Source organism: Cnephaeus nilssonii (genome assembly GCF_951640355.1).
Source record: "Cnephaeus nilssonii genome assembly, chromosome: 7".
In the NCBI taxonomy this organism is placed as follows: Eukaryota; Metazoa; Chordata; class Mammalia; order Chiroptera; family Vespertilionidae; genus Cnephaeus; species Cnephaeus nilssonii.
In genome coordinates, this window is record NC_137078.1 from 67779415 (window position 1) to 67795521 (window position 16107).

Below are 16107 nucleotides of genomic sequence, written 5' to 3' on the forward strand. Positions count from 1 at the left end.
TGAAGTTCAGGTGTTTGGCTCTCAGCCTAGCTGCTGTGCAACCTCTAGTGGGAACCTCTCTGGTCCATTTCACTACCTAGGAGAGCACCAGGTCAGACCAGATAACCCAGGGACATTCCTCCAGAAGGTCCGAAGGCGGTAAAGAGGCAGAGGAGAGAGGAGCTGAGGAAGGAGAGCAGGTGAGCGGGCCCTCGGAGCCCCCGGGCTGAGCTGCAGAAGATGCAGGAAAAGGAGGTGCAGACGGAGGGAGGCTTCAGAGGGGCCTCCGCAGAATTCCAATCATCGGTGTGCCGGGGGTGAGAGCGCTGAATGGCCCCTCGGGGTGAGGAAAGGCTTTCCTGAGGCTCCAGATATTAATCATCTGCGGTTGCCAGGAGCATCTCCCTCTGCGAGGGAGCCTGTGAGATTATTGCTTAATTAACAAGGTTTATAACGGTGCTAATGTGTCCTATTCAGAAAGTTATAAAAATCAACCAGAACTTAGTGCTGGGCTCCTCGGGAAAACCCCGCCACTCTGCAGAAGGTCACTTGACCTCAATAAGGTTGCACTGTCATTCCGGAGCTTGTCCCGCCCTCCGGCTTTCATCTTTCTAAAGCAGGGTCAACGTCCACACCATCCCCTGCTATCCAGGAAGAAATGATCCTAAGATCAGAGAAGAGACAATTCTCACCAACCCTGTGAGCGTCAAAGCTTTTGTCATTTTTATACCGCACACGTGGCTGAATGTGATAAAATCAGACAAAATAAATACAATCTCAATCCAGCAGACAGCTTGCATGGGGAAAGCCAGTCGAATGCAATCTGGGAGAGCTCAAACAATCAGGCCCCAAATGGTGAGTGTGTGGTGGGATGGGGGAGAGCCCTCAGACCTGCCTGGCTGCAGCTAATCAATCAATCAGCAATGCCTTTAGTAAGACAGGTACTGGGGCAAGGCACACCTGCCAGCTCGGTCTGCTCGGCTCTGGTCTGGCCAGGGAAGGCCTTGGGCGAGTCAATTTCCTTTCACTGGCATGGCAGGAAAGCACTTCTCGGCTCAAAGGGTTGCTGGGCCAGGCTCCCGGGAGGCAAAGACACAGTCAGAAGAGAAGAGAGGGTAGGCACAGGGCACTCTGGACTAAGAGGCTTTCTGAAGGAAGGTTCTCTCAAGCAGACCTGGGTGGTGAGTAGCAGAGAGCCGCATGGGTGTAGGGTGGGGAGTATGACCCGGGTCCCAGGCCCTGGGAAAGCATCTGCACATTCCCTAACGTGAGAGAGAATAGGCGGTAGTTCATATGGCAAGAACTTATGAGTTTGAGGGAATACTGCTGAGAAAGAAGGCTGCAGCTACAGCCAGCAGCCACATTACGATGGTGCTGGTATGACACATTAAGCAGCTTACCCTTTAATAATGGCTATGACAGGTGATGGTAACAAGATCATATTTTTGTTTCCAAAAGATCACACAGTTACACAATGGAGAGAAGGGTCTGGAAGCTGCTGGAGTAGTGCAGGGAGAAGTGGTGTGACCTGGACAATGAGGGGGCTGTGGGATGGAGAGGACAGGCTAAGAGGTACTGGGGGCAGAACAGAAGGGGAGTGAGGCATGAGGAGGGATCAAGGATGAGGCATCTCAGGGTCCCTGGCTGGTGGTGCCACTCACCGAGATGGGGCACACAGAGGGCAGAGGCTTTGGGGAAAGCCGGAGGAGAGAGCAGTGGGTGGGCAGCTCTGCCACGGCTACGGGACACCCATGAGGAGACGGCCAGTGGGCACCGGGTTGGGTGGGTCAGGAACTCAGACGTATGGACTGAGGTTAAATACAGATGCAGGAGTCATCCTTCATTGACTCAACAAATGGTTACTGAACATTTAATAGATGCTAGTCCTCAATACTCTGCCAGAAAGCTTATGTTTTAATGGGTGTGGAGGAGAAGGACAATTTCAAGTAAATAAAGCAGTAGGAAATGCTATGCAGGCATTTTAGGGTGATAAGATAGCAAGGAAAGGCTGCACTGGACCGGGCAGCTGGGGAAGGGCTCCCTGAAGGACACGGAGGAGGCAGGACAAGCAGATGGGAGAAGGGCACTGCTGGCAGTGGGATCGGGAAGGCGACGGGAGAAGGCCTGCGTGGTTCGTGCACAGGAGGAAAGGGGAAGTGCTGAACGATGAGGCTGCAGGGCTCTGCAGGCATCAGCTAGAATGCGGAGCCTGGGGTTTCCCCCCAGGACCATGGGCTCACTGAGGGCAGTGGGAACAATGGGCCGTGAGCTGGGCTGAGGAAAGCTTTGTGGACTGAGTGAGAAGAGGGTTGGAGACAGAGGAGAGGGCAGCAGAGAAGGATGAGAAGCAGACAGGCAGGAGGGGACCTGACTGTGCAGGCCGGGTGTCTCAGTAAAGGGGGCGTGGTCACGTCCCACAGTGCTGGGAGGAGGTGAAAGATGTGCCCTGGCTTAGTAAGCAGAAGTCCCTGGGAGAGTTGGCAAGGGCAGATGAAGTAGAGGGCTGGGTGTGGAGGCCCCATGGCAGGGGAGTCGCAAGTGAACACAGGCAGTGAGTGTGGGTTACTCTAGCAAGAAACCTGCAAGTGAAAAGGAAGAGAGATGTGGTGGCAGCTGGGTGATGGGGGTGGCCTCTGGGGAGCATTTAGCTTGTTTTGTAAATGAGTGATCAAAGTATATTTAAATCATGCTGGGAAGGAACCAGTAGAACAGGAATGTAATTGGAGGAACAGGTACTCAGGAAGGCAGGTGGGCAAGGGTTCAGATGAAAAGAATGCCCAGCCCCAAGTAAGAGAAGGAAACTCTTCTTTCCGGACAAGGACAAGAGGCAGGAGAATGGGGGCTCCAGTAGTAAGCCTGCCCATGTGGCATAGCACGTCGTCTGAATGGGGTTTAAAGCACAGTGAAGATGTCTATTTGGCCCACTGGGGAGGCGGGATAAGGATGTGATCCTGGCTTTACAGATGCAGACACCAAGCATCTACTTGGTACTGAAGCTGCACTAGGCTTGGGGAAGCAAAAGTAAACGCTACGAACCAGGGTAAGCTCCAAGCTAAGCCAAAGCAGGGCTGGGGCTCAACACCAGGCTTCTGCCCCCTGCCCCCAATTCCTATTTCCCATCAACACTGCACAGGGAGCCAACGGGGGAGGGCCTCACAGCTGAAAAGCACTGAACAACCGTGAACTTCAACACAGAGGCAGCTCACTTGTCAGCAAAGGTTGATAACTTCTCACACCTCAAACATAACTATTTCCAAACTTAATCCTAGACAGTCCTCTTAACTGTCCTAAGAGGCAGGTTTTCAGCTGAGGAAACTGAGGCATGGGGGGAAAGTGATTCACAAGCAATCACACCAGGGTCAGTCAGGTCTCAAGGTTTCACTTGGTCAGCCCTCCTTTCCTGTGCTCCTACTGTGTGCAGGCCCTGTGCTAGACATGAGGACCTGGAGATGAAGCCAGTATGGTCAGACTAGTGCCTGAGGCAGACACACAGCAGGCAACTTCATACCTCGTGGCCATAGTGGGGCAGCCAGTCATCTGAAGGCACCTGGGACCTGCTGAGTCACATTCCAACATGAATAAGGGAAACAGAGATTTGCCACCTATCAGGTGGGCCAGGGCTGCCTCCCCTGGAAGGCCTCTATCTTAGGGTGACCTCTCAAATTAAGCTCCACCATTTCAGACAGCGGGCCAACTAAAGGTTACCTCTGATTGTCTAAATAGAAGTGGCTGCCTAAATCAATTAATCATGAGTCAGCCAGGAAAGGCGGGCAGTGTGCTATACAGTGCAAGCCCCAGGCAAGGGTCTAGGGGAGTGGGTTAGAATCCAGGAGCTGAAACGTTATGGCTGTGACCTCGGCTGGTCACCCATGTCTGTGTCATTCCTCCTGACCTCCAAAATACACCCAAATCTGGCCATTCTTCTCCTCTCAGTGCTAACCTGACTCCATGCTACCATCACCTCTCCCGAGACCACTACACCAGCCTCCTAACCAATGTCCCATTGGTTACTCCACATGTGAGGCCCTCGCTGCCTTCCTCCTGTAAATGGGTAAGTCCAGCCTGCTCACCGTGGTCTTCACGGCCTCAAGACTGGCTCTGGCCCACCTTCCTGACCTCCCTCTCCCCTCACTCACGACTCCATAACTGCCGAGGCTTCTTCACCCCTTCAGCGTGCTGGCCCTTGAGCCTGCTCTTTATTCTGCCTGTTTAGCACCCCTCAGACCTTCGCCGGGCTGCCCCCTGCACATCCTGTTCCCAGCTCACATTCGCCTCCTCAAACAGGCCTCCAGCCGCACAGCCCTCTCCTTCCCACCATGTCACCTGCCTCATCGTGCTTCACAGCCTCATCAGCACCTGAAATTACCTGACCTGTTCACAGACACAGCTGCCAGCGGCCCCAACCTGCCACGGGGCCTGCTCAGTGTGTACGTGGGGGTTGACTGGGTGCTACTTTCTTCAACAAGCCCGGCTCCGGCCACGCGGAGACCAGGCGTTAGAAACGTAGCTTCTGAGCCAGCCTCCTGCCTGGACTCCTGGCCCCACCCGGCCAGCTCTGTGATCTGAACAAGTTATTTAGCAGCTGCGCCTCAGCGTCCTCAGCTGTGAAACGGGTAATGAGAGGAGCCAACAGTAGGAGTGTTAGGAGGATTAAATGAGTTAGTGCCCGTGAAAGTATTTTTTAAAAATAGAACTGTTAAGAAACCCCCAGAACCTGAAACAGTAGGTGCTCAGACAATCAGCAACCACTAGAGTACTCTGCCGCCTGCACTCCCCGCTGGGAGACTCGCTGGTCTCTGTGAGTTGTGTTATCTGTGCAGTAACTGGCCGTTCTTGTGTTCATCTTCCCTGAGAGACTGAGTCCTTACAGATGAGACTGTGCTTATCCCTCCTTGTGTCCTCAATGCCCAGCAGAGGGCTGGCCGGGAATAGGAGCTTAGTGACCGGATGGAGAGAGGGCAGGAGAGGCCAGGAAAGAAGGAAGATGGGGGGAGGGAGGGAGGAGAGGGAGGAAGGGAGGGAGGGAAGTCAGAGCATCCAGGGTATAGCTGTATTTTTAGGGAGACCAATGACACCCTGTCTCTTTGCTGGCCCCAACCCTCCCAAACACCAGAAAGAAGCTGGAACCAGTGCCCCTCACGGGTCTGCACGTCATTAACTGCTCTGGGCACAATGCAGGGCTGCACAGACTGTGCCCAGCCTTGACCTCTGCTCTGCACACAGCAGCGCTCCCTTTCCATCTCCCTGCCTTTGTTCCAGATGCTTCTGCTTCCAGAAGTATCTCTCTTTACACATTTGCATCTCCTTGTCCCTTCAGGGCCCAATGCAGTGACCCTTCCCCAGAAATCCTTCCCTGACTTCCGGCCGTGCCTCCTCCCCCCAAGAACGAACTCCCCGACACATGGCCTGCCCCTCTCCCATGCCTGCCCATGCACCGCACCGTAGCAGAGGACAGGACAGTGACCCCCTCCTCGCAGCCCCCCCAGCATTTCTCTGCAGCGACCTACCTCGGACGATGCTTAGTTTGTGAGGAGAGAGGGGCGGCTTAGGGACGGCATCTTTCTTTTTTTTTGTGGCAACTCCTGTGACACTTCTGTTCTTCAGAACATCTGTTCCCCAAATCATGACTGCCAAGTTCTTCGTGTACTTGGAGTCTCCCTGGGTTACTTGTAGCTGGTGCCATTTCTCCTCGTCAACCCAGATCCCGCTTCCCAGATGGACCTGGAAGGGACAGGAACGCAAGCACCTGCTCAGTCGGACAGCATGGCAGCTGGAAGCTTCCTTGTCCTTTAAGAGACATTCCTGCACAACGCTAAGGGGCTCGTTCCGTAAATGCTACGTTAGCTTTCTTTAAGGGAAACGTGGTCCTCGCTTCCTGGATGCCAGGCCTTACTCCTGCACTTCACATCCACTATCTCAGTTCCTCCTGGCACCCCTGGGAGGAAGTGCTGGGCCACTATTTTCATTGCAGATGGAAAAACCAGGTTAAGGAAGGGGAAGCAATGGGCCCAAAGTCTCTCAACGAGGCAGGTGCAGACCTGGAGTTCTCAACCAGATCACGTGAGCACAGGCCGCTCAGAGCCTGACCAGGCTTCAGGCCCACACCTGGGCAAGTCCTTTCTCTGCGACACGTTAGGGAGACCCCTCTCCTTCTAAGGTAAACACCCCGGGACGCACATCCTCCTAGCACAGAGGCTCTCTACATGGTCGCACATGGGCTGCCTGGCGAGCTATAAAAAAGGCCGGTATCAAGGCACCACGTTCAGAGATTCTGAGTTATCTCATCTGGGAGGGGCCTAGGTACCAGGATGGCTGAAGGCTCCCCAGGTGACCCCAGTGTACAGCTGGGTGGGGGCAGCACCCAGGCTCTGCCACTGACCAGACAGTGTGTCTGTGCAGGTCCTTCCCCGTCTCTGGCTCCAGTTTCCCTGAACTTGAACTGGAAGAGTTGGATTCATATATTTTTTAAAAATATATTTTTAAAAATTTTAATTATTTCAGAGAGAAAGTGACAGGGAGAGAGATAGAAACATCAATGATGAGAGAGAATCATTGATTGGCTGCCTCCTGGGGATGGAGTCTGCAACTTGGGCATGTGCCCTTGACCGGAATCGAGCCTGGGACCCTTCAGTCCGCAGGCTGATGCTCTATCCACTGAGCCAAACCAGCTAGGGCTGGATTCATCTTTGCGCTCCTCTGGCTCAGAACACCTAGGATTTTACATTAGACACCACCCCGGAGTCCGATTCTGATGGCACAGAGCACAGAACGCAATGGCACGCTCCCTGTACAGGAGCGCTCGGAGAGTTTCAGCACGGTCAGTGAGCTGCAAGCTTGGAAACTTTTTCTCCTTCCTGGCTCTTTTAACAACTCAGAAAACATTTGTTAACATTAACCATCAAAGAATAGAGTTTGACTCCGACGTGGCCATTTATGTCGTGTTTCTGCTGAGTCTGTGGAGGGTGAAGAGGCCTCTGTGGGGAGGGAGGGAGACAGCCGCTAATAAGCCAAACTCTCTAAGGGGAATGAAAAGGCTCTGCCAAAGGTCCCTGTCTCCGGAAAGACCTGCAGGTCGCCACCACGGCATGGTCAGGAGATGTCTCGGGAGAAGTCCTGGTCTGACAGACGGCACGCACACCCACTGGTCAAAGATGATTCAAGGTCTTTCTGCTGAGGCTTGGCTCGGAAAGGAAGGTGAGCACTGCACAGTGGCAGACGGGTCAGCCCACAGCACTCCTCCTCCACCCATTACCGAGGTTTTACCACCACTGAGAAAAAGCATCGCAGCCCACCCATGGCTGTCAGTAAGCAAATAGTCAGCCACAGCTGACGTCACCTCCTTTTGCTCAAAAAGATCCTCCAGACCTCTGCAGGCATGACTTCAGAGAACCAGATCCACCTGCCTCCCTGGGCTGCAAACTTCAGTGCCGCCCATCTGTTCACAGGGCTCAAGGAGGGAAGCGAGCCTGGAGTGCGTGTGCTGCCTGGGGCTGGCCGGGCAACACTAGCCCAAGGTCAAGTCTGAACTGTTCTCTGCAGTCTGCACTGCGGGCAGGCAGTCTGTGCCAGGGCAGGCATACTTGGGGACACGTGCCCCGCTGCTCCCTGCTGGACCCCAGTCACCTCCCCCGATGACACTCCAGAGCTACCCACACAAGCTTCCAGAGATTGGGGAAAAACAAGGAATTTGGACAAATTCAGAATTGGAAAACCACAGAGACAGAAGATCACTTCAGTTTTCACAGGTCTCTGCTCTTTTCTATCCCGGGCCCTGCTTATGGTTAAAAGAGAGATGACAGTCATTTTAGCCAAAGTTCTACCACAGAAGGGGGCACAGATATTTTTGAGCACCTATAATGAACCAGGTATTGTACCTTCAATTTATTTATCCTCATTCTGACCTTAAGGCAGGGGTCCTCAAACTTTTTAAACAGGGGGCCAGTTCACTGTCCCTCAGACCGTTGGAGGGCCGGACTGTAGTTTAAAAAAAACTATGAACAAATTCCTATGCACACTGCACATATCTTATTTTGAAGTAAAAAAACAAAACGGCAAAAACACCCACATGTGGCCCGCGGGCCGTAGTTTGAGGACGCCTGCCTTAAGGGATGAGAACAGGTAGAAATTATTCCCATTTCACAAACATGAAGAGAGACACAGGAGACTAAGTTGCTTTTCCCTAAGACATATTATCAATAACATTTAGAATAAAGATTCAAACCCAAATCTGTATGACCCCGAAGCCACCTTCCTGCTGCCGCCAGTGTCATAGTGGAAGCAGCAGGTCCATCAACGTTCACTTAGTCGTCCTTCCTCCGCGCCTGCCGGTCCGTCCCTGGCAGCCCACTGCACGCAGGGACCCGGGAAAAGCCGCAGGCTGGCCTGCCGGCCTCCAGTCCCTGCTGCCTCCACCCACCCTGTAACCTGCCAGACCGACTTCCCTAAAACACGGCTTTCCTTCTTTGACTAGATGAATTCCACAGTCTCTCTCGAAGTCCGTGAAAGACATGGTTCATGTCAACCCCCTGGAGTCTCGGATGGCTCCCCGTTTGTTGTCCCATCCAATCTGACCTCCTCTGCCGGCTCCGAAGGCCTCTAGGACCCTGTTTCCTAGCGTTTCCCTGCTCTGGCCATCACTCTCGGAACCTCCCGAGCACTTCATTTCCTCCTGCTGCCATTGTGCACCCTGAGAGCACGGGCCTGGAGCCTCTGTCCAGGTGTCCGGGTGTGGATCCTGGCTCTTCTACCTAACAGCTGAGTATCCTGGGCAAATCACTTGACCTCTCTGAGCCTCCCTTTTCTCAGCTGTACAACAGGCAGACCACCACCTAGTCCACAGGGTGTTTTGAGAATTAAATGCGTAAAAATAAGTAAAAAAAAAAAAAAAACCTTCAGGACAGCACACAGCCAGTAACTTACTTCCTTCGCCTTCTTCCCCCACCCATGTCTCCACTCACGCCTTCCCCTGTCCAGGAATGAATGAAGGGAATGTCTTCTTAAACCTGCTAATCTTTCAAGCCCCAGTCCAAATACAGAAGACACTTCTAACTACTCTGGGGCTAAGTTCTACCCCAGAGCTAGGTTCTACTCCCTCTGGATTTCTAGCCTAGCAGGAGCCCTCACCACCTGAATAAGCCCTTCATAGTGCATATCTGGGGAGGGGCCGAGGCTCTGCATCTTCGTCCCCTGCAGCGTGATCAGGACTAGTCCGAACACAAAGTAAGAAAATGAGGGCATGTTTAATACGTTTTCGGGGCACTGGCTTTCAGTTCTGATGAGTTGCTGTGTCTTGGAGAAGGAAATCTTTCCTGTGACATTCACTCATACAAGGCCAACCTCATAGCACAGAAAGAAACGTAAGTAAGACCATCACAGGTATCTGCTGGGCATCTGGAACAAGGGCTCTGAGGTCAGCGAAGCTCAGGGTCACCTAGAGCAATGCCCCACTTTCAGGGATGCAGCAGAATAGACTGGAAGGAGCACTGGCCTGGAACCAGGAGACCTGGCTTCTTGCCTCTAACCTGTAGTACTATTGTAGTACTATTGTAGACCCTGTAGTAAACGGGTCTCTTGGTGTATTTCCCTGTGAGTATCATGTATACATTAGACTGTTTAAATGTGAATAGTCTTTGTGGCTTTATGATTCGATGAGTTTTTGAAATAAAATATTTAGACAAAAAAAAGCAATGCACTTTATCGAAATCAGACAGTAACTTTTGTGGCAAGCACCATTCACATAAGCCACAGTTCGCTATTGGTCAAGGGAGGCTGTTAAAAACATGACATCTGGTAGGATGGGACTTGATAAAAAAAATGTCTTTGTGGACTGTTTTGTAGGACAACAGTAGTTTCCTACTAGGAAACAGATCCCATTTTAATGCTCTAGGCTTTGCAGAGATTAAGGCCTTTGTTCGGCAGGGGAAAGAAGGAGGGATCAGAAATGACAGCCCAGCCAAGAACAATGAGGGCTACTTCCGGGATGTGGGTGCTGCTCTGGGGAGCTGCCACCCATTTCCAGTATGTCGCTTCTTCCTTTCCCTTGTTCCATTTCTCTGCCTGACCACAGACGAGTTGCAAACACAAGCCAGGTTAGTAACACATTGGCGCCAACCAAAGAAAAAACAAAATCGGCATTTTCAAGAAAGGTTGTGCAAGTCACGTGTGAAAAAATTACGTGAGATTTAAGAGACCCATTTTTTGGAGGAAAAGTGATAACTTTGCAAAAGAAGCCCCTGTCATCCTCAGAAACTGTCCATCAGCTTTCAGAGCAAGACACACAGGATCTCTCTTGGAAGCTACTTGAAGAAAAAGTCCCTAGTCGTTCCACAATGTGATCATGACTGAAAGGAAGTCAGGAAAGAAAGAACAGTTCTTTCTTTCCTTTACTTCAATTGGGAAGGGCTCACCAAGCTCAGAGATACTGTCTGAGTCACCAAAGTCCCAGGGAGTATGGACCACGTCCACCTTCCCAGACAGGGAAGCTGAGGCCTAGAGAGGGAAGGACCTGCCTGGGTCACACAGGTAGGGCAGAGAGCGAGCTAGGCTTAGAAGTCAGGCTCCGGGCTTCCTGCTGCCCCTGCTGCTGGCTGAAACAAGGAGATGCAGAATGGGCCGATGGCCTGGCCCGTCAACTCTGCTTCTGCGGGGAGGAAGCGCCCAGTGGGATGGCACCACATCCAAGAGAGCTCTAAAGACCACAGCTCACTTTCCTCAGCTTGACTGTATTTGCCTTGGCTCAGTCTGGCCAGCTGCAGGGATACCTCTGGACAAACCCAAATGCAACCTTTTCTTTCTCATCAGCCCACAGGGGAACAGAGCTGGGTAAACAGAGACCTTTGAAGCCCGAGGCAAGGAAAACTGACACAGATGCTCCTCTGGGAAGAAGGGAGGGGATGTCTGCAACACACGGGACGGTGGCAGAGAAGACAGCACTGGAACGGAGGCATCTGGCCGGTGCCTGGATATGGGGCTCCGCTGTACCTCTTCCAAGGTGAGTTCACTTGGGTGTTATACCAGCTTTCTTCCTGCCTGCTGCCATATCTCCCTGTGACTGACTGAACGACTTCCGAAGGCTATTCCATTGCTTTTCATTACTAACAGTGTTTAGGTTTTCTTTCATGATCCCCCCCCGCCCCTCCCCACAAGGGTCTAACAGAAAAGCTGAGGAGTCATTTGTGGGCTGACCACCACTCAATGTTCAGCTTGCAAGCGGCGCAGGGACGAGAATCAAGTCTCAGTCACCTCTGTGTCCCTGACACCCAGGTCAATGGACACATATTGACTCATGACCTATCTCAATCAGTTCACTTCTTGTTCACCTTAGAAATTCATGCATCTGGTTTCGTGGAAGGGTAGGGCAGTTTTTCAAACTATCATTTAAAAAATCTTTCTCACTAATAAGCTATTTTAAAATGTCAGTTTAGTTTTAGCTGTTTTGGCTCAATATTTAAAAAACAACAACAAACCAAACCAAACCAAATGATGAGAAAAAGAAAAAAGTCCCAGTGAAGGTCCACTTGTGATAACACACTGATTCCGGAAAGCGTCCCTTAGGGACAGGCCGGGAGGCCACCTGGCCGCACTCCGGAGGCCCCTCACCCGCTCCATCTTTACTCTGACTGACAGACACTCGCAGGGAAGCGGTATTGAGCTTGGCACACTACCTTGCCATTGTCTAGGATATACTTGTCCATGACAGGTGCAGGAGCGGGGTAATAGGACGACGTATTTGCTTCCTCACTGAAAGTGCTCCGTAACTCCGGCTCGGGCTCGAGACATTCTGACTTTACTTTTTCCAAGTCAATGGCAGGACCTAGGCAGTTAAGAAAAGAGATCTGTCTAGAACTCCAAGGAAAATAAAATGCAAATATTTTTAACTATGCATCTATCAGTACATAGTGGCACAAAATATATCTCTATATATATGGCTCATTTTTGTCCATCGGACTACACTTAAACCCAGGCTTAAAACTAATATGAGGTATGAATGTCACAAGCAAAAAGCTGGAAAACTGGAAGACGAGAATGGACTAGACTCTAAGTATGAATGAGAAGCACTCCTCCTGGTGTCTCTACTGGACATGCAGGGGACTCGGTTTCCTGCACAGGAAAGAGGGCCTGCTAAGACTGGGTGGAGAGGGCTGCATCTACTGCAATATGAAGATTGTGTATTTGCCCAAACCCCCATTTCTCCAGCCTACAGTGGAATGGACCACAGCAGACGAACAGAGGTTAAGGGAAAAGCAGAAATGCAAAGGCCCGCCCCCTCCCCAAGACCTAGTATCTAAACAGGAGCATTTCAACCAAGAAATTAAAACACAATACAGATTAGGCCCCTGATTGCCTGATCCAGCAGCTACCCTGATTTTTATTTTAATGCAATCAACACAAATTATGTGCAGATTAACAGGGAAAGAAAGCTAGATAAATGGTGGTGGTTTCTATGGGGGATATGCTTTACTCCATTAGCTTGTAAAAATGATGGACTGCTTTTTAAATCACCTATTGTGTCTTGATTACCAAAGGGCAGAGAAACAGGATGAAAATGAGTAAATAAGGCTGAATGATTTGGTTAATTTGCAGGAGAGCAACTCCGAGGGCCAATGGAGAGTTGAGCAACCTGGAAATTCACCCCAGACAGACATTTCCGGAGTTGACTGGGATCAGATTTAGCTGTTGCCACAGCAGGTCCCCCTGGCTGTGCATATAACTGTAGTAACAGATGAATTTCATGATAGAAACTTCTCTGACCCTAACCATGTGGACAAACCGGTACAGAGCTCTACATACTAAAGACCTGACCACCAATCTGGTTGTGATTCTACGTTCAATCGCCACATTCTAGACTTTCACTGGTGGTAGGAATGGTATTGGTAATTTTATTATGAAAATTCCTCATGACAGGCCTTCCCACAACAAGAATATCATTCCTGAGTTGCTGGCAGCTGCCATCTGCATGACAGAGTCTCTGCGATTTAAGCTGAATGCAAGATGGCTGGGAGCAGAGAGGCTTGGCTCTTCCTGCAGAGAAAGTGCAGAGCCCACTCCTGGCTCTGTGGTGCTTGACTTGTGCATCCCCAGGTGAGTGGCTGGCAGCTTCAGAAGCTGGCAGCGTGGAGGACTGACGACATCTAATTGTTCTGACAGCATCTCCCAGTAGTGCGCTACCGACTCAAGGGCTGGGCCTCGGTCGGACTCTTGCCTCTGTCCCTAGCACCTGGCACCAAGTAGGTGCTCTCTGAATGTTAGCTAAATGAATAAAAGAATGACAACAATGAACGAACAGTTCCAAAGTTTCAGAAACAGATGCCAAAGCTTTTCCTCTGTGTGAGATCTCAGGGTAAATTTCGAAGATGCAAACAAACTTCGGTGAAGTGTCTGATCTTCCTTAGAGCAGGAAGAAGTATTTCCGTTTCCCCTAAATGGCATGGCTGACCGGGCACCAGAGGTTTCCTCCAGCTCTGACATTCAGTGACAGGCAGAAGACATGGGCCAAGAGGAGGTCCATGCAGCCAGCGCCCAAGGTCATCTGTGGTAAGACTGCATCCTTCCTCTAAGTTTCCATCTCCTTCAATGAGAGGAAGGTGTGGGACAGGAGAATGCATCCAGTTCAGTTCTGACTCTGTCTGGTTCTCTCCATCCATCCCCCAATGGCTGCCAAAGGGATCTCCACAGGACTACTCCCCCATTGCTCAGGTTCCCCATTACCCTCCAAGTGAAGTCACACCCCAAACCCTCCTTAAGGCCCAGAACCAGCCTCCTCTCCACCTCAGGTGCTCATGTCTTGCTCTTCCCCATACCTCTGCTCAGGTCCCTCATATGCAGTGCTGTCCAGGCCTCTGGGTTTGAAGGCCACCTCATCTGCCTGCCAGGCCCCTGGTCCGACTTCAGAGTGAAGCGTATGTGTCTCCTTTGTGAGGCCTTGCTCTGATCACTACCAGGTAGGCGGTTTCTACATTACAAATACTTCCAGCAAATTATGTCTGCAGCTAACCACTGTCCACGTCAGCCTGTGAAGCTCTTCAACAGCAAATATTTGTCTGCAATCGTGGCACTGAGGACAGTGCCCAGCACATTGCAGGCTCTCAGTAAATTCATGACATGAGAGAGGGGAACGAGGAATGGGGGAGGAAGGAACTTAATTAAATGGGCTGGAGCAAAGATTCTGAAATAAAGGCTGCAGCTGAGGTGAGGCGCTTGGGGGTGGAGGCAGGGGCGGATGGGAAGCTGTCCTCGAACGTCTGAAATCTTTTCTGCGTTTGAAACATCCATAGGCCTTTTCAGGAAGTAGAAACCAGGGTTGTTCAACAGAAATTGGAACCATCTGGCCAGGAGAAGGGACCATTCAGACGGCGATGGAGGGACAGGTAAGGGACATCAGAGGCGCACAGTCAGGCTCCACTCCCAGTGGGCTGGCCCACCCTCCCCACACACGCACCTTCCTTCCTGCTCCCAGTCTCTGCTTGTGTGTCTGTTCTCTGTCTAGGTCAGTGATGGGCAACCTTTTGAGCTTGGTGTGTCAAACTTCACCAAAAAACTGAGCATAACTCGGGTAGTGTGTCACTTTGAGGAAAAAACATTATTTCGCAAATGTTTCCTCCTCGGCATGTGGCCGCGTGTCATCAGAAATGGCTACGCGTGTCAGTGCTGACACGCGTGTCATAGGTTCGCCATCACTGGTCTAGATCATTCTACCCCCAGTAAAGTCCACCTCTCCAAGCTCCACCAGGGACTCAAGGCCGGACTGCAATGCCACCTCTCCCATGAGGCTGCCTGGCCCTTCAGAGAGAGCTAAGTCAGTCTCTCCACCGCTCGGCTTGGAATTTGGGGTCAGAGAGACTGCAGCGTAAGTTCTGGATTTGCCACTTCTGTTTAGGCGAGCCGTGAGCTTCCTCAGGCTCCCTGTGGTAATCACCGTTTCTGTGCCTGCCTCCCGCACTAGACGTGAGGCCTGAGGGCGGGCAAGGACCGTCTTTATGTCGGAGTCCAGGGTCAGCACAGCGCCTGGTTCAAATTCTATCCTCAGCAGGTATTTGCACATCCATAATCGCCTAACCCAGTGGTCAGCAAACTGCGGCTCTGTTGACTAATGAGTTTGCCGACCACTGACCTAGACTCTAGATTCCAATAATTACAGGCTGTTGTCGTTCCTTTTGATTAAGCCCCTATCCCAGTGGTCGGCAAACTCATTAGTCAACAGAGCGGCAAACCACGGCTCTCGAGCTGCATGTGGCTCGCGAGCCGTAGTTTGCCGACCACTGGCCTAACCTCTCAGACCCTGTTGCCTCACCTGACAGGAGGAATGACAACAGCAACTTGGCCAGATGGCAGATTAAATGAATTAACCAAAATATGAAAGGACTACATCGGAATCAGGCACAGAGTGGCTGCTCAATAAATAGTGACTCACCCTCCACCCTCCCACACACACGCGTTACACTCGGGGCTCAATTGGTCCAGTGCTGGACCGCAGCTGCTGTGAGCCAGGGGCCCTGCTGGCCTTCTTTAGCCCCAAGTGCCCTGCACAGGCCCGGCTCAGAGCAGGCCCTTGCCGTCTCCAGCACACCCTCGTTCCCCTACTCACACTGGTCTCCCAGGAAGTACTCGGATCTTCTGGCTCTTAAGGAAAACTGATTCCTAACGTCCACAGTCAGCAATGTGTCACACCCAGGGGCTGCTGGTTGTTAGCCCTGCTCCCCGCACCTGCCTTTCTCTGGTGTCATGCATAGAAGGTACCTGGTGCCTCAGCCCAGCAAGGAGGGCAGACCAGCAAAGGCACATCTTGGAAGGGTTTTGTCAGGAGACTTGGGTGTGAATCCCAGCCACATGACCTTGGACAAGTCACCTCAACTTCTTGTGCCTCACTTTCCTACCTGCAACGTGGGGCTCACCGCTAGCCACCCTGCAGACTGACTACGCCTCTGAGAGCCCAGCACCGGGCAGGCATGGAACGGAGACTCAAGAAGGGGCAGATAAGTGAAGGAATGACTCAATCGGGAAAGCGAGTGTTTAGTATTACAGAATCAGAAAGAAAAGGAACAAAAAACGGGGTTTCTTTGGGGAGAGAAGGGAGGGCCTCAGCTTTTCATTTAAGGCAGGGGAACACTTCATTGCAAATTTTAGTCGGCT

At 51.6% G+C, this 16107-nt stretch overlaps 2 protein-coding genes across 3 annotated transcripts in view; both read right to left on the reverse strand.

The window, feature by feature from the left end:
• AGBL4 (AGBL carboxypeptidase 4) overlaps positions 1-16107 on the reverse strand; it is a gene marked incomplete at both ends in the record, with an annotated part of 953795 nt that overhangs the window by 156866 nt on the left and 780822 nt on the right. The window lies entirely within an intron of this gene.
• BEND5 (BEN domain containing 5) overlaps positions 1-16107 on the reverse strand; it is a 48273-nt gene that overhangs the window by 2787 nt on the left and 29379 nt on the right. For both annotated transcript variants that reach the window (XM_079778237.1, XM_079778238.1), the window contains 2 exons: positions 11643-11791; positions 5487-5700 (listed from right to left, as the gene is read on the reverse strand). In XM_079778237.1, coding sequence (XP_079634363.1) covers positions 5487-5700; positions 11643-11791 — 363 coding nt within the window. The remainder of the gene's footprint in view (positions 1-5486; positions 5701-11642; positions 11792-16107) is intronic.